Source organism: Gracilinanus agilis, chromosome 3 (genome assembly GCF_016433145.1).
Source record: "Gracilinanus agilis isolate LMUSP501 chromosome 3, AgileGrace, whole genome shotgun sequence".
NCBI classification, from domain to species: domain Eukaryota; kingdom Metazoa; phylum Chordata; class Mammalia; order Didelphimorphia; family Didelphidae; genus Gracilinanus; species Gracilinanus agilis.
Genome location: NC_058132.1, coordinates 401048347 through 401074584, shown reverse-complemented (window position 1 = coordinate 401074584; position 26238 = coordinate 401048347). Strand labels below are relative to the sequence as shown.

At 36.9% G+C, this 26238-nt stretch overlaps 1 protein-coding gene across 2 annotated transcripts in view; it reads right to left on the bottom strand.

Moving 5' to 3' along the window:
• Positions 1 to 26238, bottom strand: part of USP9X (ubiquitin specific peptidase 9 X-linked) — a 167238-nt gene that overhangs the window by 7245 nt on the left and 133755 nt on the right. For both annotated transcript variants that reach the window (XM_044670172.1, XM_044670171.1), the window contains exons 33-40: positions 24518 to 24659; positions 22220 to 22973; positions 21226 to 21349; positions 19788 to 20013; positions 14945 to 15074; positions 8856 to 9041; positions 7830 to 8050; positions 7648 to 7736 (exon numbers count right to left, since the gene is read on the bottom strand). In XM_044670172.1, coding sequence (XP_044526107.1) covers positions 7648 to 7736; positions 7830 to 8050; positions 8856 to 9041; positions 14945 to 15074; positions 19788 to 20013; positions 21226 to 21349; positions 22220 to 22973; positions 24518 to 24659 — 1872 coding nt within the window. The remainder of the gene's footprint in view (positions 1 to 7647; positions 7737 to 7829; positions 8051 to 8855; positions 9042 to 14944; positions 15075 to 19787; positions 20014 to 21225; positions 21350 to 22219; positions 22974 to 24517; positions 24660 to 26238) is intronic.

Below are 26238 nucleotides of genomic sequence, written 5' to 3'. Positions count from 1 at the left end.
TAATAATAACTGCTTATAAATGTTAGCCAACTGGGGGAAAAATAGCAAAACTAACCAACTACTGAAGTTGACACACATATAATTTTCCCTTTCCCTTTCACCTTGGCAAAGAAGGGAGAAAACATGAGTCTCATCTCTTCTTGACTAAGCTTCAAAATTATAATTCTATAGCCTTCAGTTTCCTATTTTTTTAGTTCCTTCCATTTATTGTTGTAACCATTGATTCCTAAGAAATGTAGAAAGACCTAAAGGATGTCCTCCAGCACTTGATGTAAATAGAATATATATGATGTGGAAAAGATGTCCAAATTGAATAAAACAGGATGAGATGTGAACATGTGATCTGTACTGTTGTAGAGTATTTGCATTTATATAATCACAGTCCCCAAACAAGTACCAAGTATAAATGGCTTTGTTTTTAATATGCTAAGTGAATTCAAAATAACCATAACAATAATTCAAAGTAAAAAACATCTAAGAAGTAACATCAATTGAAAAGAAATATTTAACCAATCATATATTTTGCATCTTTTTTGTTTGGAGAAAACCTTTAATAGCATTATATAGTTCAATCAATCATTAAGCATTTAAAAGGCACTTTCACAGTAAGCTCACTTATTAAGGCACTGGAGTACAAAGAAAGATAATTCCTACCTCTGAGGACCATACATGTATGCATATAGTTATTCATAAAACAGACAAGAGATACAAGGTGATGGGATGGGGAGGAAGGCCAAAAGCGGTGGAAATTAAAAAAGTTTTCATGTTTTTGAGTTGAAAATTGAAGAACACTAAGGATTAGAAGTAGAAATGGAGAGGAAGTCATTTCAAGGAATGGGGAACAATCAGAGATGGAAAGTGGAGTGCTGCGTATGAAGAACATAAAAACACCAGTTTGGCTGGACCACGTGAAGGGAGAAAATATCTCAGAATGACTAGGAAGGCAGATTTAAGTCAGACTGTAAGGCACTTTAGCGGCCAAACTATGGAGTTTATTGAGAAGGAGAGGGACATGAGTAACTCAAAGAATGATGATATCCTCAACAGAAAGAAGGAAACTTTAAGAATAGTGGATTCAGGGGGTGGGGTAGGGTTAAAGATAAGAAAGTTGTATTTTGGACATGCTGAGTTTTCAGATAGGATATTCAGTTAGAAATGTTGAGTAAGCAACTGGTGATGTGAGATTGGAGTTTAGGAGCAAAACTAGGGGTGATACAGATGCAGGGTTCACTTGCCAAGATGATAAATGAATCCATGGGAACTGATGAGATCACAAAGTGATGGAGTGTATATATATAGGGAGAAGAGGGCCTAGTATAGAACCTTGAGTGTCACAAAATTCCAGAAAGGAGAGAATATGATAAACAGTGTTATGTAGCTACGATGTTAAGACGGATGAGGACTGAGAAACATTCACCATAAAACTAGAAGGTAATTTTAACTTTGGAAAAAGCAGTTGCAGTTATGTGATGTCAAGATAGCAAAGGTTGAGAAATGAGAGAAAAGGATTGTGGAGTTAATAACTCTCTACCCCTTAGGCTTTCCTGACACTGCTTTCTTGTCTGTCAGACTCTTCCTGTTAAGACTTTTTCCTACTCAAGTCTTCTGTTGCATTTCCATCCAGGTGAGGCTAACCATGAATGGTCTTGGGTCATCGTTTCTTCTTTCTCTATATTATTTTGCATGGTAATTTCTTTAGCTTCCATGGATTCATTATTATCTCTATATATCAATGATTCTTAGACCTATCTATTTGGCCTTAATTCCTTTCCCCATCCAATTGCCTATTGTAAATCTTGAAATAAATATCCTGTAGACATTTAAAACTCAATTAAGACCAAAACTGAACTCATTATATTTTCTCTAACCTATCTTCCTTGACTTGAAGCTATTAATTCCACATCATTTTGACTTAGTTTTTCCAATAGCTAACCTTTCTCTAAGTTCTATAGTTTCTCCCTTTGAAACAACTCTTACAGTTCCCTTGTTTCCTCTGATATGACTCCCACTCTGGTGCAAGCCTTCATCACCTCAGACCTGAATTATTGCAACAGCCTGCTTGTTGGGGTCCCTGTCTTGTACTTTCTTATTTCAATCTACTCTCTAGTTAATTGTCTGTGATTTTTTACAATCATAAGCCTGATTAAGTTCCACCCCTTTCTCCACTTCAAATAAACGCTATTGGCTATTTGTTGTCTCCAGGATCAGGCATAAAATCCTTTGTTTGGTTGTTATATCCCTTCCAAAGCTGGTCTCTTACTACCTTTCAGCTTTATGTCCCTGTACTCCCTGTTATTTTGGCCTTCTTGCTGTTCCTTGAACAAGACATTCTATCTTCCTGGTTCCAAGTCTTCTGTGTCTGGAATACTCTCCCTCCTCCCTCCCACCTAATAGCTTCTTCTAAGTCTCAGATGAAATCTTTCTTTGCCAAGAGACCACTTCCACTCCTCCTAAATGCTAATGTCGTTCCTCTGACAGTAGCTCCAATGTACCCAGGACACAGGTTGTCTTTCCCATTAGAATGTGAGCTCCTTAGGAGTAGTCTTTTTTTTGGGGGGGAGGGGGGGAGATTTGGGAGTATCCTACTCAGTGCTTTGCACAGTGCCTAGCATAAAGTAATTGTTTCATTGAATAATTTTCCTTTTTCTAGGCAGTGAGAAAAGTAGGACAACAGGAGAAAAGATATGGGTTAGCAAAGTTTAAAAAAATTTTTAATGATAGGAAATATTTGTAAAAGGGAGTAAATATGGAGATTGAAATTTAGAGAGAACAGGGAGCATTGTGGGGAAAATCTGCCATAGAAGACAGGAGGGATTAGGATCAAGAGCATATTTAGGAGGTAGGTAGGTAACTCAATGGATATAGGGCCAAGCCTAAAGATGGGAGGTCCTGGGTTCAAATCTGACCTCAGATACTCCCTCCTAGCTATGTGACTCCAGGCAAATTACTTATTAACACCAACCCCACCCCCATTGCCCAGCCCATACCACTCCTTCTGCCTTAGAACCAATATACACAGTATTGATTCTAAGGTGGAAGGGAAGGGTTTTTATGAGGGGGAGAAGGGGAAGGAGCAAATTTAGAGGGGCTGGACTTGGGAGAAGAGCCACCTCATCATCACAGAACTGTGTACAAGAGGAATGGGAGGATATGATTAAAGGGTTATAAAATGCAAGAGAGAAGAGGGAACCTCATACCAAATGGTCTTTATTTTTATTTCCAATTTTCCCAGCAGTTTTTGTCAAATAGTGGATTTTTTATCCTAAAAGGTGGGCTCTTTGGGTTTATCATAGACTGTCTTGCTGACATCACTTACCCCAAGTCTATTCCACTGATCCTCCCTTCTGTCTCTTAGCCAGTGCCATATCATTTTGATGACCGCGGCTTTATAGTATAGTTTAGTATCTGGTACTGTTAGGCCACCTTCCTTCATGTTTTTTTTTTTTCATTATTTCCCTTGATATTCTTGATCTTTTGTTCTTCCAAATGAACTTTGTTATAGTTTTTTCTAATTCTGTAAAAAAGTTTCTTGGTAGTTTGATAGGTATGGCCCATAATAAGTAAATTAATTTGGGTAGAATGGTCATTTTTATTATATTAGCTCGTCCTACCCATGAGCAATTAATGTTTTTCCAATTGTTTAGATCTGGTTTTAATTGTTTGGAAGTAGTTGTGTTTGTATAATTCCTGTTTTTGTTTTGGTAGGTAGATTCCTAAATATTTTATATTGTCTAGGGTGATTTTAAAAGTTGTTTCTCTTTCTAACTCTTCCTGCTGTGATGTGTTGGAAATATATAGAAATGTTTATGATTTATGTGCATTTATTTTGTATCCTGCAACTTTTGGTCTTTATTTTTATTTATTATTATTATTTTTTAAACCCTTAACTTCTGTGTATTGGCTCCTTGGTGGAAGAGTGGTAAGGGTGGGCAATAGGGGTCAAGTGACTTGCCCAGGGTCACACAGTCCGGAAGTGTCTGAGGTCGGATTTGAACCTAGGTCCTTCTATCTCTAGGCCTGACTCTCAATCCACTGAGCCACCCAGCTGCCCCTAGTCTTTATTTTTAGAACAAGGCATGAAGCAAGGTCATTAGCCAAGAGGATGGAAGGCTGGTGTAGGAAGCTCAAGAAGAAAAGATTTGGACTAGCTATTGTGGGGAGGGGATAGAGAAACAATTAAAGATTATTTTGTTGTGAGGAAGGTCCACCTGAGATTCAAAGCTTCTCTATACCATTCAAATGATTGTAACTGGCATCAAGAGCCTTCATTTCAATAGAAATGAACCACCTTGATTTTTCTGTATTGGCAGACTTCTGAAATGCTTATTTTCAGCTACATCACTGAATCAATAGCCTCACTGTTCCCTTCAGATCTTTTACTTATGATGTTTTTTTATTAATTTTCAGGTTTATTAAATCATGAAGAGAAAATAAATTGTAATATACAGTAAAGGTCCTGAAAATTCTATCTTGTCTGGAAAACCTTATACCCTTGAGTAGTAAATGTTCAATTTCAATACATTCTAGAAATGAGAATGTGGTTGGGGGAAGCAGATATAAAAATGCTAAAAAAAATAAACTGCCTTCTTTTTTACCCTTGCATTTCAAAAGTCCTATCTTCTTAATTTACATTAAGCTCTTCATTTCCCAGTGTTTACAGGGCATGTCTATGTGGATATTAAAAGAATAACTGAAACTGGTTTAATTATTTCTCCTCCATCTCCTAACTATAACTGCTTCCCCACTTTCTTATCAGCTTATTCCTGGGCATCACAATTTAACCTGTCTTACTTTATGTTACATGTAGCTCAAGTATCATTTTCACCAAACCATTCCTTGGTACTGAAGAACCTGTTTAGAAAACCTAAACTCATATGCTATGCATCTCCATTAGAACCTCTTACTTTTTTTCATATTGCCAATGCTATTTCTTACTACTTCTTAATGCCTCTCTTTCCAAGACAAACAAGCATGCTTATTTTATGAAATGCATAATTTGTACTGTCTCCACACTATATTGATATTTTATTTGTTAATCACTTGTTCACATGCACTTAATAGTACAACTGCATAAACTGAACTTTAGGGGCTATTACTTCTTTAGTACTTCCTACTCCAAAAACACAGTGTTAATGTTTTATACTGAGGTATTTAATAGCATATCTTGCTAAATAAATCCATTTCAATAAACCTAAAGTTCTATTTAGTTCTAAAAATAGATTACATTTATGTGTACTCATCAATCAGCATGATCAACAAAAGTGGGGAAAATGAACATTATTATCTAAAACCATGGCCTTGATTGATTTACCTACAATGGGTAGTTAACCACTACAACAAAGGAGCTTGTTCTTCTGTTTAGAATTCTCAGGCTCTCATGGAGCAACAATGTACTTTTTCTACTATATCATCACATTCTATCAAGTTTATAAAATCTGACTTTTTTGGGGGTGGGGGATGGGGTTACAGAGCCGAGAACTATACACATTTTGGATCAGGCAAGCAAAGACTTGTCATTGCCACTGCAAGGTGTACTAATATCCTCCCCAATTTTGTCAAAGAAGACAGATAATTCAGAGGTGACATCAAAATCTTTCACCATATTATCATCTCAGTCAAATTACTTTTAAACCTTATTGTTACAAATATATACTCGGCTAAGCTATAACGCTGTACGAAAAACATTCCAACTATAATAGCTCATGAAGTTATAAAACATTCAGTAAATAGCTTTCAATGGGTGCTTTGCTGATATTTTCTGGGATGTTTATTACAAAAATTTTAATATCTCTTCCCAGATTAAGCACATAATCACAAGGCATTTTCTATAATAATAATAATAATAATAATGATAATAATAAATGCTTAAAAAGGGGATTGCCCAATGTAAGAAGGGTCTAATATAAGTAAAAGACTAGTGAAATGCTAATGGCTAAGAATGGCAAGAAACATCTAAGTAATACCATGGCTAATGTGGGAAATGAAGAATATATATACTTAAAGAGAAAAAAAAAGCAAAAATTTGTTAGAATTCTTCAAAGTACATACAATGTTGTTTCTTATACTTCTACAATTTGTATTGAACACTGCTTGAAATAACTGTGACCAAGAAAATATTTTTTGCTACATTGGTTTTTAGTAGTAGAATCTGTTCTATACAATAAATTAGTTATTTTAAATGCTTTGGCAATTTGAAAATATTCATTAATTTTAGCAATGGATGCCTCATCCAAAACATTAAAGCAATTTTAATTTCAGCAGTTATTTTTCCCTTTTTAAAAAAACCCTTAATTTCTGTCTTAGTAACAACTCTAAAACAGACAAGCAAGAGCTAGGCAAATGGGGTTAAATGACTTGCCCAGGGTCACACAGCAAGGAAATATCTAAGGGTGCATTTGAACTCAGATCTTCCTGATTACAGGCCTGGTGTTCTACCTGCTGTGTCACCTTGCTGCCTCAGGAATTAATTTTCTAAAAATTGTATTTTTACTGATCCTTTTTACATCATATTTATTTCTAATTATATCCCTCCCTTTGTTCTATCCAGCAAGACGACTATCCCTTGTAGGGGGATTGTAAAAAGAAAGAAAAGCAGTGCAGTCAAAGTAACCCACACGTGATCTATCTCTGATAGCTCATGCAGTGTTCAATAGTCATAGTCTTTCACATCTACAATGAAGGATGCATTTTCTAAATACTTCACTGGAGCCAAATTTGGTTGTTATAATTGGATTGTGTTCAGTTTTCACATTTTCTGCAATTAGCTTTCAAAAGAACTAACCAAATTTGACAAGATGATAAGGTTTCCTTTTCAAATTTCTGCTTTCTTTGTTGGATTGGCCAAGAGGCTAAGAATCCTATTATATTCAGAACTATTTTATAAAATAAACTAAATATATATTGTGCTCTATTCTAAGGTACCACAACATATATTCCAATGATTATACATTTTTGTGATATAGAAGATACCTAAGAAGAATAAGGAAATGGAATCTGGAACAAATGGAGGAATTAATTCTTCCATGTGTTATACTATCACCTGCAGAGCACTTTCCCTCCCAGAATTCTAAAATTTACTCTAAACATCCATTTCAAGTTTACCCTGTCATTACCAAATCAGAATTTTTAAGAAGAATTTAGGAAGATGTTCTTTGATCATGTGAAATACTTTGTATTGCACTATAACTTATGGAACCACACACACGTGCCAAGGTGGTATTTTTAAATATCATTTTAAGACTAATGTAACTAACAGATTTTATGACATTTTGAATATATCTTGATCCCTTCTCCAGTTTGTTCTCAGCTCTGCTCTCTACCTTTATCTTTGTATCTTAAAATATCTTAATAGATGTTTAATAAATGTTTGTTGGAATTTAACTTCAAACAACTATCAAAAACTGTTAATTTCCAATTAAAACAAATAGAAAATTTATCCTTAAATTTTTAAAAAGGAGTAACATGAAATCAGAAATGATAAAAAGTTCTTGAGAAAATTCTTATCAATAAAATTTTTGACATTCAACAGAAACATTTCAGGCAAAGAGAGAAATTTGTCCAATAACAGACAATGATTTTGGCTTTGCCTTTCTTGAAAACTAGGATATTATTCCTACCAATGGTGAGGAGAGATAAATAAGTACTAACCTGTGTGTCTGCCAGGAGTCCTCAATTAATAAGATTTGTAAAAGGAGATCCAAATAAGGTCGGAGTTCATAGGTATATGAATAGGCAACCTTAAAACAAAATAAAATATGGTGAGTTTTCTGTTTAACATTATAACTAATTAGATGATAGATACACATTTAAAAGTTTTATTTTTTTTTAACCTGCCAAAGTAGTTCACTGAGGACTGTAGAAGAGAACTGAGGATTCTCCCAACAGCAAAAACGAAGCAATTTGATGGTTTCCTCTGAGTTACTGCAGTCTTCAATAATTTTCTTCACATAACTTGTTCTCACAAACAAAATATCTGCCACATTCTGCTGAAGTGCCATTATAGGTTGAGATAAATTAGGATCACCATAAGGGTTCGAAAGAGGGGGATTACCTAGAATAGAGTTGTTAACTGATGAAAAACCGACCATTTTCTCAATGGTGATAGAATAATGAAGATATTAACAAAGTAAACTAACTTCAGAAAAAAAGCAGAATTTAAATCACTGCTCCTATCCCTAGCATAGGAAAAGTAACGTTTATTAAAATTACTGCTGAACTAGCTTCTTTCTGAGCACATGCATAATTATTTTTGGCTGCACCTTGAAAATTAGAACATAATGAAGTTTGTGGAAGGGAGACAAGTTAAAACTTCACTTGGTGAGTCTGCCAAGATTATGGAAAAGTAACATTATTCATTCATCAACCAGAGTTAATACTTAAAAAAATGTTTTCTATGCATTTAAATTCATTATTTATTTAATAATAATTTAAATGCCAACCTTAAGTGATAAGTAAATAAAATGATTCCAATCCAATTCAAAAAATTAATTACCTGATAAGCTGTTAATTTCAGAAAAATAAAAGGCTCTTTTGAATATTTTTAAAAATCTCAAATGTCAGGAATAAAAAAAAAACAACACTCCCCTTGAACCCCTACAAATGTTCTAAAGTACGCTTTTTTAAACATTAATCAAAAACTGCCATTTTAAAGAATCTCAGAGCTATTTTTAATGAGGTAATCTAAAATGGTGTGGCAATGATTCACAAAATTATTATAGAGTAGTTTCAAATTGCATTGGTGATGGGAATAGTGACCAGTTTTTTTATTTATTTGCTGGATAGTCACTATAGAAACTAGTACTAATTCTGGTAAATAAAACATTTAAAATGAATTTTAAGAATGTGATGCAATTTACCATTGATTGAAGACTGCATCCGGGATGATACATTGCAACAACGGATCAGCTGTGACACTACAGTATATAATTTGCCTAGCTCGGCATACTGATATTTGATGGGTGGACCTGGTCCTTCATCCAGAGCTACAAGCATAAATGTGGCAGGCACACTCAGTTTCAAAAGCTGTGTTTTTTCTGCCATACCTGCAGAGTAGGAAGAGAATACATAAGAGAGGAAGTGAGAAAATTAGGAGGGGAATGAAGGATGAGACTGGTAAGAAAAATAATTACTTAAGAGGACATGGCTATAGTTTTTATGATCCAAGCTTACTCCTTAGTATCTTCATATAGATTATGTTATTTCACTAAAGCTGGTATTGACCTTGGTGGATATTCCCCTGTGAATCCGTGAGGAAGGCAGAGCTGGCAAAATTTAAGGGAACAAAGGCTATGGAGTGACTCACTTAATGTTAAAATAACTTATCAATAGCAGAAGCAAAACTAGAATCCAAGTTCTATGATTCCTAGAATGCAGGTGTTTGTCACTAAACTAACCTGCCTCCATAAACATGACATTTGCCTTGGAATAGTCATAACATTATCTCTCAGAGCTCTAGCCATGTAGGCAAGGCCAATTTATGTTTTTCCTTAAAAGGATGAGAAGCCATTACTGATACTTGATGGGTCCAGGGAACTAAGGCTCAAGCCACTAAAGCTACCTGGAAATCTCAGGGCATAAAAGTGGTTGCCTCTGAGGAGATAGTGCTCCTGAGACTTGGTTGAGTCACCACACTCTTTTGACTAGACCTGCTTCTGTGGGGAAGAGATGAGGAGCCAAGAATTTACCTGAAACCAGTGTTGTATCCTTGATGAGTATTCAAACAAATAGCCTTTTGTTAACTGTTGGATGGCTTAAGTGGCACATTTCACTTGGGTCTCAAACCTGAACTACCAGGTGTGAGGCCTAGAATGAAATGACATAAGTTCACATTGTGGATAAAAGGGTGAATGGCAACACAGATGCAAAGTATGAGGTGAGTGGATGGCCAGATAAAGCAAAGTGTCACTCTTGTAACAAGGACTCTTCTTGTGCTTTATGGAGAGATCTCTCAATGGCACAGATGGTGGGCCCCCACTGACCTGAAGCAATTTGCTTTGTGACTGGGAAATGAAGCTGATGTGGAGGATAAAGACAGGACCAAAACCAAGCACTTTCTGGTTATTTTTTTTTTTAACCCTTACCTTCCATCTTGGAGTCAATACTGTGTATTGGCTCCAAGGCAGAAGAGTGGTAAGGGTGGGCAATGGGGGTCAAGTGACCTGCCCAAAGTCACACAGCTGGGAAGTGTCTGAGGCCAGATTTGAACCTAGGACCTCCCGTCTCTAGGTCTGGCTCTCAATCCACTGAGCTACTCAGCTGTCCCCTTTCTGGTTATTTTTAATAGTCTTGGAAGAGATGGACTGTTTACATAAGGCAAACTAGCATAGAATACCCAGCAACTAGACACGGAGCTCTGGGTTTTTAAGGATGCGCCATGAAGGCAGAGGATGGATTTGATAGCATAAATGAAAGGAATAATTCTGATGATGTCATCAAGTATGGTCTCTAACCCAAAGGTTTTTCTGGAAAGGATATTATATTCTGCTGAGACTGGGGAAATAAGGAAAAAATGGGAGTGGAAGTGAAGATGAGAATGGGGAACTGTCACTGGAGATTATGAAAACCTTAGGCTTATTTTTACCACCCAATGATTTCCTTCACAAAGGGATAAGAGAATAGCAGGCTCTTACCACCAGGGAAATGGGGAAGCTGCTGAAGAAGTATTAAGAATCTTATGAATCACTAAAACAATGAGTGTTAAGGTTATGGTGTATTTGAATTGATTTAGATCTCTTTGCAGTAGTTTCAATGGCTTAGGGAGTTTACAGAAAACTTTTGTAAAGTCGGTTAAATCTTTTGGAGGTCTCAGTCAAGGACTGTATTTTTTTTTTTTTTTTAAGGAAGCTAAGATGGAGAGCTGTGCCCTATAAAGGCAGGATTCTGTTGTACTGGTTTCCCTATGCAAGACCACAAGAGAGGAGGTGAAATTCCTAAAACAGATGGGTTTTACAGGCTGGTTCTGTATTGTACCTTTAAACCCCACCTCTTTTCACATGACCTACCATAACCTATGACCAACTTATCTGGGATTGTAATTAGATCTTTTTTTTTCTGAGTGGAATTTCACCCAAATGATGCCAGGGTATAGCTGTAGCTTTACTGACATGGGCAGATCAATTGATAACATTTGTATTGGAGATTAGGACAGTGGTCATGTGAACAAATATAACTTAACTGTCAGTACCAACAGATACTCTGGAATGGTGGAAGGCCCTCATATCTGGTTAGGTAATTGGTGATATACCTTCTCTCCCTTTGGGCAGGCCTCTTGACACATAGGGTTGATAAGGAGACAAACTCCTGGGTAGGTATCAATAAATCTATACTAAGCTATCAGAGATCAGGATAGTAATGGTTCTTTTGCTCTATCCCCAGGCATCCCCCACATACCTACTCTACAAGGCAGTTTTGAGTCAATTAAGTCTCATATCCAAATTTCAGAGGTTTTTTAGGATGATTCCCTTGGGCCACAGATGAGGCTAAGGTCATTCTAGTTGTAAGGCAGTGGAGGGAGAGGAGGCCACATGGCCATAGTGGGGGTGGCACAAATATATAAGGACCTGGTGGTCATTGGCAGTTAAGACACTGTCATAACAGGGGACTCCTTGAGTCAGATGGAATGGAACGAGACATCCCCTCCCTATCCCATCTTCTAGTGTTTATTTTAGGGGGCAGAATGCTGAAGAAAAGGCATTTTTTATGAGGTATAAGAACTTTTGTATGGGTAAAAAAAGGAGGCTGGAGAAATATGAAAGAAATACTTTCTTAGTAAAGTAGGTTGTGGAGGAGGTTGTGCAGGCCTTCTGAGGGAACAGGAAGGTTTAAAATGTCTGCTGTAGAAAATGTGAATGAATCAGTTATGAAAGTATAAAAAGGCTGTAGTATAGCAGTAAGGGACTAATTTATATTAGGTAACAGTTATAGTGTACCCGGGCAGCACAATTTTGGGACTTTCGGAAAGTTCAGAAACAGAAGAAATGAAGAGCATGATGGAATTTGCCAAAGTATGACATGGGATTAAAAAAATTCAAAGGCATCAGATAGCTAAACTGGTCAACCAAAGGTTCAAGATATGAAGGGAGTCATGGGGGACCAGAGCAGGATTGATGAACTGTGAGATCAGGGAGGTTTAAGAGGATTGAGGGTGGAGACCAAGTTTAGGAGGGATGATACATAAGGAGATGTTGAAAAACAAATGTTTATACTTGGAGAGTAATTTCAGAGTTCTGGATCATGGACATAGAACTGCTTGTTGTAAGAGAAACCAAATATTATCTCATCTCTCCATACCTCCCTGTAAGAACAGATCATAGCTGCTGGGGGTTTCTTTGCATTCTCTTTTAATTTTGATACTATGGCTGATCAGTTCAACTGTACATTTTCACCAACTCTTGATTCTCTTACTCCCATTCTTATGTGTGGATGAAGTAGAGACCTAAGGTAATAGGAGTTTAGGAAGCTGATGAACTGGAAGGCCAGTGTGCTTTGGAACACATCTTTATTGAAATTCACAACAAGGTAGATGAAAAGTAAGTCTATAAAGTCAAGTAATAACCTGGAGAAAGGAGGGAAAATGAACTGGAGACTTTAGTAGATGATAACACACTTGACTGGGTGATAAAGATGATGGTCAAAGAAACAATTTGTTGAGTGATGGTGGTGTGGTAGAAGGACAGTTTTAAAGTTCAACTGAGGAGCAAGATATATGTCCCATTTCTCCTCTTGTCTCTATCCTTGCTGCTGAGGGAATGACAGAACCAAGAATTGGAAAGGGAGGTCTTGTATGCTTCACAGGTTGTTGGGAAAAGAATGCTTTGTAAATCTTAAAAGTCATTCAGTATTACTTTGTTCCACATATGCAATCTTTAGCCAAAGTAAACCACTTTTTGGACCCCCAAACATGCTTTGTACTTTCACATTTCTTTTGATTTTGTTCTCTAAGACTGGAAAGTAATCCTGTCATCCTCACCTCATCTGAATTCCTATCCATTACTTAAAGCCATCATAAATGTCAATACTTTCCTGAGGAGCCTCCAATTGCCTGACATTTCATATACCCTAAAAACAATGCTCTCCCTTTAAGTCTTGCATAAGCACTTTCTTTTCAAGTGTACAGTGCACTTACAGAAGTGGATATTATAGTTATTTGTATTTGTGTCCTATCTACTTTCTAAACTATAAGTACCATGAAGGTATGGAACCATGTCTAACCTCTTTGTTTCCCAGAACCTAATTTGGCACTTTGTATTAATATCTGTGATAATGAATCTACTTTTTGAATGTTAAATGCATGTTATTTTTATATATCAAAATAAATGTATCAAGTTTTTTTAAATTAATGCAAGGAATGCCATCAAAAGTATAGTAAAATAAAGTTGGGTTGATAATACATTCATATCTGATTCAACAGTCTAAATTTTTATAATTCTAAAAGTAAATTATAAAAAAACCATATGGGAAAATGGAAAATCTATATTCTACAACATATATTTTGTAGAGTAACAAAAGTGGTAGAGAACTCCTAAAGGAGTTTATAATAGTAGACAATACATGAATGCAACCACAGAACAAGAAGAATTCAAAACTGTATACAAATTAGTACAAGGTAATGTTGTAATAATGCAACATATATAATGGAGACATGAAATAAAAATGTGATTGGTGGCAGGGATTAGTTAATAATAGTTGACCCAAGTAATAAAGATCTTAGCTCTGACTTGAATAGAAAAATAAGAACTTAAAATTTTATATCTCAATTGTAAATATACATCATCATTAATTTTAAATGCCTAAAAATTGAACCCCTTGAAGTATCTGCATTACCTACCTTTGTTTGTACTTCTCCATACTAAAATTAGATATTTAGGTAATGTTAAATTTTCTTCCAATTTAATAATGTTAAAATATCTCATTGGCACAGGAAAACTCCCTCTACCAATGCTGATTAGCACCTGTGCTGCAATTTATAATTTAGAGCAGTGATAAGCAAACTATTCCCCGCGGGCCAGATCCAGGCCATATTTTGCCCATCACTGTCTTAAGCAACTAGTAATATGTCCTGGATCTGGCCCGTGGGGATCTTGCCAGTCACTGACTAGAGAGTTGCTGAAGGCATCAAGAACTTGGGTAACTTGCTCAGGATCACAGAGTCACTATGTATCTTAGATAGGTCTTCCTGAGATATTGCCTCCTCATACATTAATTGTATTGAGGGTAAGGAAGTGTACCTTACTTTTTTTTTTTTTTTTTTTTTTTTTTTAAAATCCTGGGACTCCATTCTAGGAGCATAGGGCCACAACCAGTAGGCAATGGGTCACGCAGTCGCTCAGGGTCACCCAGCTGGAAAGTGTCTGAGCCCGAATTTGAACCTAGGACCTTTTGTCTCTAGGCCTGGCTCTCAATCCACTGAGCTAGCCCAGCTGCCCCTACTTTAGGTTGCAGTTTCTTTAGCAGATGTAGTTTTTACAGGGTGGGGTTGCTAGCCCCACGCCCAACCTTCCTCCTTTTTCATCTGGGCTAGGGACTGTCCTTGGCCCAGGAGTGGTAAGGGTGGGCAGTAGGGGTCAAGTGACTTGCCCAAGGTCACACAGCTGGAAGTGTCCGAGGCCGGACTTGAACCTAGGACCTCCAGTCTCTAGGCCTGGCTCTCAATCCACTGAGCCACCCAGCTGCCCCTGTACCTTACTTTAGGTATATAAAAACTATTTTACCTCTAAATTTTCATCTTAAATGCTTTAAGGAGGCATGCAACTTCAAAAATCTTTGTAGTAAGCAAATCTTACTTACTTACTTACAAAAAGAACGTTAAGGACTTTTTTGCAAATCTAAAATTTCCATACTAATTGTCAAATAACAATGGAATAAAGTTCAATTTTGCAATGACTTCTTTGGTCTTAGTTTAAATCAAGTAAGAATACAAGTTTTGAAGTACACATAAAGTTCTTACCTAGGTTGGCATACATTACAAACAGATTGAAATACTGCTGCAAATGACGCCCATGCTCTGAAACTTCCCTTCTGAGGAGATTTAGTACTGCTCTCAGCAAATGATCACTCAAGCTTAAATTATCATATGCCTGTTTAAAAAAAGATGATCACTGTAAAAGAAGGTTAAAATCAAGAGACTCTAGAAATCAAATGTTAAAATGCCCCCAAATAAATCCCAAAGTCCTTCTGTTCTAAAGAGAGATTTCTTTAATTTTCCTTCTTTTATAAAAGAGGGAGGGAAGATATACATTTAGTTGGGGATGAATTTAAGCAATAGCTAATTTACTATAAGCACGGTGCTAAGAAAAAAAATTTTCAGCACAATACTTTTTCCCTCCAGCGATCTTCACCACTTTTTAGAAACTAAAAATAAAAATTCCTAAAACTACAGAAAAAATCTAAGACTTGTCTTTAAAGTCCATTTTCAAACACTTTAAAGTCTAATTGCAATGATAATACTACTAATATCTCACAATACTTTAAGTTTTATAGTACACTTTCCTTACAACAATGATGAGATAGGTAGTAGTATTAAGGATTATCTATATAATACAGAAAGAAACTTATTTTTCTCAAGGAATTAGTTCTCAAGAAACGAATTAAGTGCCCAAGCCAGAATTTTAATTCTGCTTACTACATGTTAGGTACAAGGGTTAGGCATTAGGGATAGTAAATGAAAAAAAGAAAACTAGTACTGTTCCTTACGGAGGTTACATATTACTAGAGGACAAGCAAAAAGTTGAAACAACAATGATAATAATAATATTAGCCAACACTGATATAAAAACTTAATATGTGCCAGGTATGCTAAGCACAATAACAATATTATCTCATCTAATCCTCACAACAACCCTGGGAGGGAGATGCTATTATTTTACAGATGAGGAAACTAAGAGGAAAAGAGGCATCAAATAACTTGTCCAGGATCACATTGTTAGTATGTGAGACTAGACTTCAACCCAGGTCTTCCTGATTCCAGGCTTGGAGCTTTTACTCTATTTGCTTCACCACCTAGTTGTAATTAGAAATAATTTGAGGAGAGATAGCACAAACCATTAGGGAGAATCAACAATTTTCCAGGAGGTGGTGGTATATGAGGTGTCCAGTCTTTAGTTGGAGTCTATTCAATGTCAAGCTCTGTTCCTATGACAATATGCTACCTCTCTGACAATAAGGACAAACTGAAAACTAAATCAGATAAGTTATTAATCTATTAAAAAGAATTATGATTCAGTGGCTCTCTCTGGTGTAGAAAATAAATTTCAATTAGATAAATAAGCCAAATTTAAACATGCCTTTTACTATTTTTGACAAGAGCTGGTTAATTTTCTGGCAATTCAGTTGAACAATTCAATAAACATTAAAAACATACTAAGGTACTGTGCTAAGTGGGATACAAACATATCTGACAGTCCCTATCTGTACAGCAATAATAATCTAGGATAATTATGATATGAATCTATGATTAGTGCATTTGAAGTGCATATCATACATGCAGAGGACTCGTCATTTAAGAAGTAGTACCAGAGGTGGGTGTAGGAAGCCAGGCAAGCCATATATTTTGGAATTGACAGATAGAACATTGAGGAGGGGGAGAGAATGACAGTGAGAGAAGATAATGATTTCAACAGGAAGAAATGTAGATGAAGTCTATTCTGGGCATGGAGTAACATATAAACACACACATACGTACAGAGATGAAGGCAGAAAGGCACCAGGCAATGATGTATAAATTGGTTTGGGTAGAATATGGTGTAAATAAAAGAGAGTAGTATAAATATTAAGTCCAACCCTTAAGATCTTCAACCTATTCATCTTCCATGACTTACTCTTTTACTCTATCTTAGCTATACACAAAGATGGCCACACTCATGATCTTGTCATCACCCACAAATGTACTTACTATCTCTATGCACAAGAATTCTGAACCCCCCCCTAATTTATTGGTTTTTCATCTCTCCTCTTTTCCCTTATAAAATCACACTCTTTGTTGGCACCAAGACCTTTAATCCCTTGACTCCTTGATTTTTCCCCAGGCCATTTCCCCTGCACTAAAACTCTCTTCTTATCTTAACCCTTTGGAGAACTGATTAAAATTCTACATTTTCCTCTTCTCTTGAATAGCCCTATCCCACATCATGTATCACCAATCACACTTAGTCAAGATATAGCCTTGGACTACTCCCACCATTTATTACCTTCTACATAAATGCTATGAAGCTGTACAAAGATGTACAAAATCCCACAACTGTTTTGTGTCCACTACAAATTTTTATGACACAACCTCAATTGGGCCCTCACTGCTGCTAAACTACCTTTATACCTCCTTTATCCACTCTTCACAGGCTTCTTCCAAACTTTTTCATCCTTTCTGACAACTCCGATTGCTCTCCTTCCCTTGACTTTCTTAACTGAGACCCTTGCTTCATATTTTACAGAAAAAGATTAGGATCATTCCCCATGAGCTTCCTCTTCTTCATCCCTACCACTCTGGTATCTTCTGTCACTCACTCCGTCCTCTCTCCCTGCTTCATGTGGTGGAAGTGGCCCTATACCAAGCTCAAACCTCTTCCTTGTTCAAGTGATGCTATTCTATCACCTCCCACAAATTGTCCCCTCTCTGGCATCTCCATTCTCACTCATTTTCAATTTTCTCCTCTCTATTGACTCATTTCCTACTGCCTGCACACATGCTCATGACTTCCCTATCCTGAAAAAAATCTGCATTTGATTTTTCCATCCCTGCTAATTATCTTTCCCATATATCTTTTAGCTTTTGTAATTAAACCCTTTCAAAAGGTTGTCTTGGGGCAGCTGAGTGGCTCAGTGGATTGAGAGCCAGGCCTAGAGACTGGAGGTCCTAGGTTCAAGTCCGGCCTCGGACACTTCCAGCTGTGTGACCTTGGGCAAGTCACTTGACCCCTACTGCCCACCCTTACCACTCCTGGGCCAAGGACAGTCCCTAGCCCGGATGAAAAAAGGAGGAGGGTTGGGCGTGGGGCTAGCAACCCCATCCTGTAAAAACTACATCTGCTAAAGAAACTGCAACCTAAAGTAGGGGCAGCTGGGCTAGCTCAGTGGATTGAGAGCCAGGCCAAGAGACGAAAGGTCCTAGGTTCAAGTCCGGGCTCAGACACTTTCCAGCTGGGTGACCCTGAGCGACTGTGTGTCCCATTGCCTACTGGTTGTGGCCCTATGCTCCTAGAATGGAGTCCCAGGATAAAAAAAAAAAAAAAAAAAAAAAAAAAAAGGTTGTCTACAAAAAGTGCCTCTACTTTCTCTTTTTTTTTTCTTTTTCTTTTTCTTTTTTTTTTTAAACCCTTGTACTTCGGTGTATTGTCTCATAGGTGGAAGATTGGTAAGGGTGGGCAATGGGGGTCAAGTGACTTGCCCAGGGTCACACAGCTGGGAAGTGGCTGAGGTCGGGTTTGAACCTAGGACCTCCTGTCTCTAGGCCTGACTCTCACTCCACTGAGCTACCCAGCTGCCCCCCTCTACTTTCTCTTAACTCCTTTATAATCTAACTTCTGATTTATAGAATTTTAATAATCTTATCATTTGAACAAAGCTTCTCCTGATGTTACTTATTACCTCTTAGCTATCAAATCCAATGGCCTTTTCTCAATCTCCATTCTCCTTGATCTCTTTGTAGCCTTTGACACTGTTGATCATTCTCTTCTTGATATTGCCCATCTCTTTAGGTTTTCTCTCCTGGTTTTTCTCATACCTGTCTGACTACTACTTCTTTTGTCTTCTTTACTGGCTCCTCCTCCAGACTTTACCTTCCAACCACAGGTATCCTTTGGGTTTTGACCTGGGTCCTTGTCTTTTCACTTGACCTCATCAGCTCTCTTGAATTTGATTACCATTTCTATAATGATAATTCTTAAATCAACCAATTCTCCCCCAGTCTCTATCTCTGTTGACTTCCAATCTCATATCTCCAACTTAAACTGGATGCCTGGTAACTATCTTAAACTCGAAGTTATTTTTTCCTTAAATCCTCCATGCCTACCACATTTCTTATTATTGTGGAGGGCAACACCATCCCCCCAGTCTTTCAGACTCACAATCTAGGAGTCACCCTGGATTTGTTATCATCTCTCATCTTCCATATCTAAGCCACCGCCAAAAACCTTCTAATCTCATCTTTGCAACATCTTTCTTATGACTGACACCAATTCTCTTTTCTGACACAGCCACCACGATAGTGAAGGAACTTATCACCTCATATGTAGGCTATTTCAGCAGTGTGTTAAGAGTCTTCGTGCCTCCTTCCTCTCTCCAAATCATCCTCTGCTCTGCCATTAAAATGATTTTCCTAAAGCACAGGTCCAATTATGTCACTCTTATTCAAAAAACTAATGGCTCTCTATTGCCTCCAAGATCTAATATAAAATGCTCTGTTTGGCAATTGAAGGCCTTCTTCTCTTCTACATTTTATTGGTGACAATGGTCTCTTGATTGTTTTACAAACAAGACAATGTATCCCTCAGCTGGGAGCATTCTTTCTGGCTCTCCATACTTGGAATGTTCTCCCTCCTCCACTTTGACTAGTGACCTTTAAGTCCCAATATATATCTCACCATCTTGAGAGGAACCCTCTTAATCTCAGTGCTTTTCCTCTCTTTATTTCCTATTTTTTCTGCAGATAGCTTGTTTTGTTTTTTGTTTATATGCTGTTCCCCTGATTAGACTGTAAGCTCCTTAAGGGCAGGAACTATATTTTTTGTGTTTTTCTATGCCAAACAATTTCCAAGGTTGAGTGATGCAGTCTTTTAAAAAGAAAGATATATAATTACCTGACTAGAAGGTCCAGGAGAAGCAAAAGGTGAAGGACATGGCCCATCTTGCAATGAAAAATGTGCAATAAATACTATAAGTTTTGCAAATGCACCCCTCACTTCTGCACTGGGGCATTCCAGAAGGTACTCAGAAAAGCGATTTGAAACATTAAAGAGGACATTATGTGCAAACCAAAAGCGTACATTCTTGCTGTGACGGAGTAGAATACACAATGCATCATACCTGAAACAGAAAAAGATAGCACATAATAAGAAATAACAAAAAAGAAAGTTAATAAATTTATTATCTAATTCTTAAAGATAAATGACATTTTGTAGTTTAACCGAATAAAATATATCTTCTCAATATCCTTCCATTTTTGGGTTATGTAAATATGCTACTAAATAAAAACAAAAGTTGTTCTTATTGGAAGTTCCTGAAGTGGTTTATGGTCAGTGACAATTACTCTACATTGACTAATCCAATTGTAAATTTATCAATGCAATGAGAAAAATAATCATTAATTGGGGTAGATTCCCATATATATATATATATGGAGAGAGAGAGCGCGTGAGCTTACATGACATTAGAAGATCCCTTCCAGCTATGACTTTGTAAAAATAGTATTCCCAATTATAAACTGATAAAGATGCTTAATGATCATCATGGCAGCTAGGTAATGCAGAGGATAGAATGATGGGCTTGGAGTGAGGAATATTCCTTTTCCCCCTTCTCCCCCCAAGTTCAAATCTGGCCTCAGACCTCTCCTAGCTGTGTAGGCCTGGGTGAGCCATTTAACCCTGTTTTCTTCGGTTTCCTTATGTGTAAAATAACCTGGAAAAGGAAATGGCAAACCACTCTAGTATCTCCGCCAAGAAAACCTCAAATGGTGTCACAAAGAAGCAGATAGGACTGAAAAATGCCTTTAAAACAACATGGTCATCTAATTAATATAATGATTTTATATTTGTTTTATCACATTAAAAATTGTTAAACATATATGAAAATTCTTGTACTATTATAATTAGGAAGTTTAATATATCTTTCCTTACTATAGAATGCTACCTGTTTCCTTTTATAATGAAGTCAATGAAATGCCATTTTAGAAAGTTTGAACCTAAAATTTTTATTTTATTTTTTGCTAATCTAAAAGACACAAAGATATGAGTATTAGGAATGCGAGTGGTTTCCAAGTGAAAACTGACTCCCGAATAGCTGCAGAAAAATATCAATAATGCACACCTCACTTTTGTATGAGAATAATGCATATAGTTATAAACCTCGAGTTTTGTATAACTTTGCCTAACCACTGCTACTCTTCTGTATGAGGGCTTTAGAAAAATGTGAATGATTTAAAAATTGTATTAAGATTTTCATTATCAGAAGAAGTTAGTATAGTATAATAAAGAAACTAAAACATTTTTTTGGATAGTATGAAAATTTAAAGCAATATACCAGTCACTGGCAGGGCCACGGACTATCTTTTTTGTGTGAAATCCTGTGGTGAAAAGGAATCTAGCAGCAAGCTGAATACTAATCATTGTAATTTCTTCTGCTTCAGGCAACAGATGATCTTGCCCTATGAATAAAAATCACATGTAAAGATCAAACAAAAACAAGATCATTCTCATTAAATATCATCCACATATGTGTTTGTCTATTGATATTGGCTAGGTACCGGGATTTAAGTAAAAGCAACTACATAAGAATTTAAGGTCCTTATGTTCTTATTCTGAAACCATAATCAAATTAATATATTTTAAAAGCACTTCAATCTTTTCCAGCATCATGTATTCATAATCTTATCAGTGTGGGAGAGTCTCAAGCAATATAATCCACAGCATTTGACACCTTAATTGATAGAAGATATTTCTATGGGAGCTTTCCCCTGATCCTCCCAGCTACTTCCTATTTCAGATTACCTTCATCTATTCTATACATAACTTATATGTACCTAGTTATTTACACATTGTCTCCCTCAATGGAAAGTGTGCTCTTTGAGGGCAGGAACGGTTGCTTTTTGTTTATTTTTTGTTTATTTTTTGCCTGCCTTTGTGTTTCTATAGCATTCATAAGTGCTTTTTGACTGGGGGTAGCTTCTGAAAACAAGACCTAGGATGTGATTTTTTAACATCTTTTTGGAAGTGTTAACCTGTTTGACAGAACCTCAGATTTACATGCATATTCTTTAAAAATCAAGGGTCATGACCATATTTGAATGAAACATATACGTGAAGTTTTATATATATAACTATAGAAAGTCACAAAAAAGCAAGGCAAAATAATCCAACGTAATGTATAAATCCTTTCAAAATCACATATTGCATAAAATATAAAATTTAGTTAGAAATGTTAGAATGAAACAAAAGGTATGGCAGAAAGATTAATGCCTCATGATTGAGACAGATAATAATTCTTTGTGGCATCAAACTAAATTGTAGGTACCTACCTGGAGGAGGGTTTAAGTATACACTGTTACAAGTCAGCAGCTTTTTTACAAACTGGAAATATTCCAAACTGTATTGCATACGGTTATGCATGAATTGCACATTCTGTTTCCGTACACTTCTTTCAATGGCTGACGGCATTTTAATCTGGTGGGGTTTTGTGGTGACAACCAACTCTGAAATATATTTGATTAACTCATTGTCTTTGTCTATTGTATCCATCCGTTCATAAAAAAGAATGTAAGCATTCCACCACCTCTTCTGGCGCCTGTACGACATGCGCTTCATCATATGATCAAATACTTCACCCATGTACTCTCCACCAAAACACTGGTTTTTCATTTCTTCATCGTCATCCATTTTACATTCTGTCACATCTCCATCATCAAATTTATACCAGCGATTTTTCTCACCGTCTCCACCATTCCTCTGGATGATGTAAGAATAATAATGTCCTCCACTTGCTTGACCACTGTGTACAAGTACACCCACCAGTCTATACTTTGTGCTTCCAGTTGGCTCATTTTCTGACTGTTCATTTTGTTGTATCAACTGATTTTCAGGGTTTACATCATCCCCTTCCAGCTTTGCAACACCTGCCACTGTATAAGGTTCCATGTCCAACTCCCGTGGAAATTCAAAGTAATCATTGAACTTGATTGCACATTCCCTTTCCCAGTCATAGTCGAATCGTTTTAGCTGAATGGCAAGAACCGGGGGCAATTTCTTAATTAGGAGACGTTTTACTGTATCAACCTAAAAATAGAAGAGTTGTTGGATACTTTCTTAGAAGGTCATTAAAAAAAAGTGCAAAGAGAACAACTAAATTATAGAAACAGATCATGTAGAGTGGTAGGAATTTACAGATTACAACAAATTAGTCTTGTTGGGCATTATGAATAAATTGATTCAGTTTTTATAAGTTATCAAAATATGGTACAAGACTAATTATTTGTGGCAGATATGCTAATATGAGAGGGTGATTTTCATATACAGGGTACACCTCAAGTCTGAGTAATAAACTTTAATGCCTTAAAATTGCACTAAGACTTTAGAGATTTTCTGTAACTTATAGTTTTACCAAGTACTTTCATAACTTATTTCACTTGAGTCTCTTGAGGTCACTGGGATAAATGACTTGTCCCAAATCATTCAACTAGTTAAGTGAGAGACGGAATACAGGTCTTCTGATTTCAAATCTAATGTTACTATTACACTACACTGTAATTCCTTCTCAAACCCCAACCCTTGGGCTGGATCTCTTATCATGGCTGGGATGGAAGTTCAGTGGCACTAAACAACCCAATCCCACTGCTGGACTTTGGTTATAAGAATTTTTTAGACAACTCAGTGGCCCTCTGAATACTAGGGGCTTACCATACTGGTGGCTGGGCATGGTGAGGACACCCAAATCATCTTGGCCTTATAGCCTTCCTGCCAACTCAGAGCTTCTGAGCTCAAGTAATCCCCCAGCCCCAGCAACTCTAGGAGCAGGGATTTGTAGGTGTTTACCACCATGCCTGGCTTCACAACCTTAAAATTAAAAAACAAAAAACCCCCACAAATTTTCTATAGTGAAAAACAAAACAAAACAAAAATGCTTTAAAATCAAATGCCACTTGGTATTGGTCACTGGGCAAAACTTATTTGAAAGTGTGAGACACATAATTACACGGCTTTAGGTGCGTAAAAATCATATCCATGAGGATGAATGACAAAGTGGGGAGATTTTCAGAGAGACCCAAATCATAAATACACAAAGAACATCTATTCTGGGCAATTCTGGACAAAAGTTTTACTTAATGGAATTGGTAGCTCTGAAGAGCCTCATTAGCAGCAGTTTATGCAACATACCACAGTAGAAAGAGCAATAGATTTGAAGCCAGAGGATCTAGAATAAAATCCTGCCTTCCTATTTTTGTACTTAGGCAAGTCACTTAACCTCTGAGTCCTTACTTCATCTATAAATAAGGCAGTTGGACTAGATGGTTTCTAGGGTCCTTTCAATTCTAAATCTATGATACTATGCCAATCTAGTTGGGATTTTGGGAGGTGGCCTAAACTTGGAAGGTCCTGTCTTCCTCAAGGATTAGCAGGGTAAAGTGATGCAGGACTGTTACTGGGGCTTCTTGACCAGGTCTCACTGGCTATTTAATTTCTTCATTATTCGCCCCCACCCCCTCCCCCATCTTGGTTAATTTATCCTGGGCACTGTTATAAAACAAGGTTGGTAATGGAGAAAATAGAATATGTCTAATTAAAATGAAGTTCACAGAGTTGCCAACTGTCAACATACTTACCTTTTTGTTGCATTTTTCACAATGATATGCATTTGCACCTTCCAGTAAGTCTCCCTTGACATATTGTTCCAAAGAATCAAGAAGATTTTGGTGATTTCTAATATCTACATTCAGAGTCGTAAATGATTCTTCACACTCGTACCTAAAGGCATTATTTGAAGAGTTCAAAAGTGTTCTGCTGGGAGTTACCAAAGCATTCTAATTGACTACTTCATTTAATCTGCAGTTTATTTTATATCACATCAAACTGAGAAAAGAATGTTTTGACTTAGTTATTATCTCATACCTCAAACATTCCTCTTGAAAATTCCTTGAAAAACAACTATTGGATAAGAAAAGCTGCTTTTAAATAATTACATTTGGATGTTTAGCGATTTTGGTCAGAGAGATTTTTGTTACCTTGGGCCAACAATTATTCATTCCACAAACATTTGAGTGCCTATGTACATTATAATGGATAATTTTGTTTTTATCAACTGATTATACACTTGAGGTGATAAATTCAATCTAGGATACAAGGAAGAAAAGCCAGTTCTTTGACCTTGACCTCGCAGCTTCTAGGAAATTTGGCGATTAAGAACTAGAAGCAGCAGAAACGATTTAGTAGATTTGACTTCAGAATCCAAACAGGGCCACACCATTGTTACCCTCTTTTCAGAGATATCAGCTACATTGTATTAAGTTTTACACAGGCTTTATAGAGCTTAAGTCATTCATATCTTAACACTGGTTCATCAAACTGCCTTTTCATATCTAGTCAATGGCACTAAAAGAATCAGGAATTTGTTAGGGGTGGAACAAAGGTTGGAGTTTAGACTATTTTAAAGATGTCTATACCCAGTGGAATGGGCAGGTAGGTGGCACAGTGGCTAGAGTGCTGGTCCTGAATTCCTGAAGACTCACTCATATTCCTGAATTCAAATCTGGCCTCAGACACTTATTAGCTGTGTGGCCCTGGGCAAGTTATTTAATCCTTTTTGTCTCAGTTCCTCATCTGTAAAATGAGTTGGGATAAGGAAATGGTGAACCATTTCAGTATCTGCCAAGAAAACCCCAAATGAGGTCACAAAGAGCTGGACATAATTGAAACAAATGAATGACAACTGCCAAATGGAGATCTTAAAATAACATGAAGATGTTGGGTATTTGAGGACTATTATAAAAGAAGGTACAGAAAAGGAAACTGGAATACAAGAGATAGATTTTGCCTGGGACTAGCCAGGTATCCACTGCCTATGTAAAAAAGTAGAACCCCTTCTAAGAGCTTATCTGTGAAAGGGGGAAGAAATAGGTAATAGCTTGAGGGGATAGTAGAGTGAGACGAAAATTTTTAATCTCTCTAAGGCAGAAGAGTGGTAAGGGCTAGGAAATGGGGGTTAAGTGACTTGCCCAGGGTCACACAGCTAGGAAGTGTCTGAGGTCAAATTTGAACCCAGGACCTCCTGTCTTTCAATCCACTGAGCTACCCAGCTGCCGCCGTTAGTATAATTCTAAGACAGAAGAGTGGCAGGGCAGAGCAATCAGGGGTAAGTGACTTGCCCTCAGTCACAGGGCTAGGAAGTGTCCTAGGTCACATTTGAATTCAGGTCCTCCCAACTCCATGCCTAGTACACCATCTCTGTGCTGCCTAGCTGCCCCAGCCATCTCTTTTAAGAGATAGGCAAGGATGGAACCAAGAACACAAGCAGAGATGGTCTGGATAAGAAAGGATACTTTCCCCT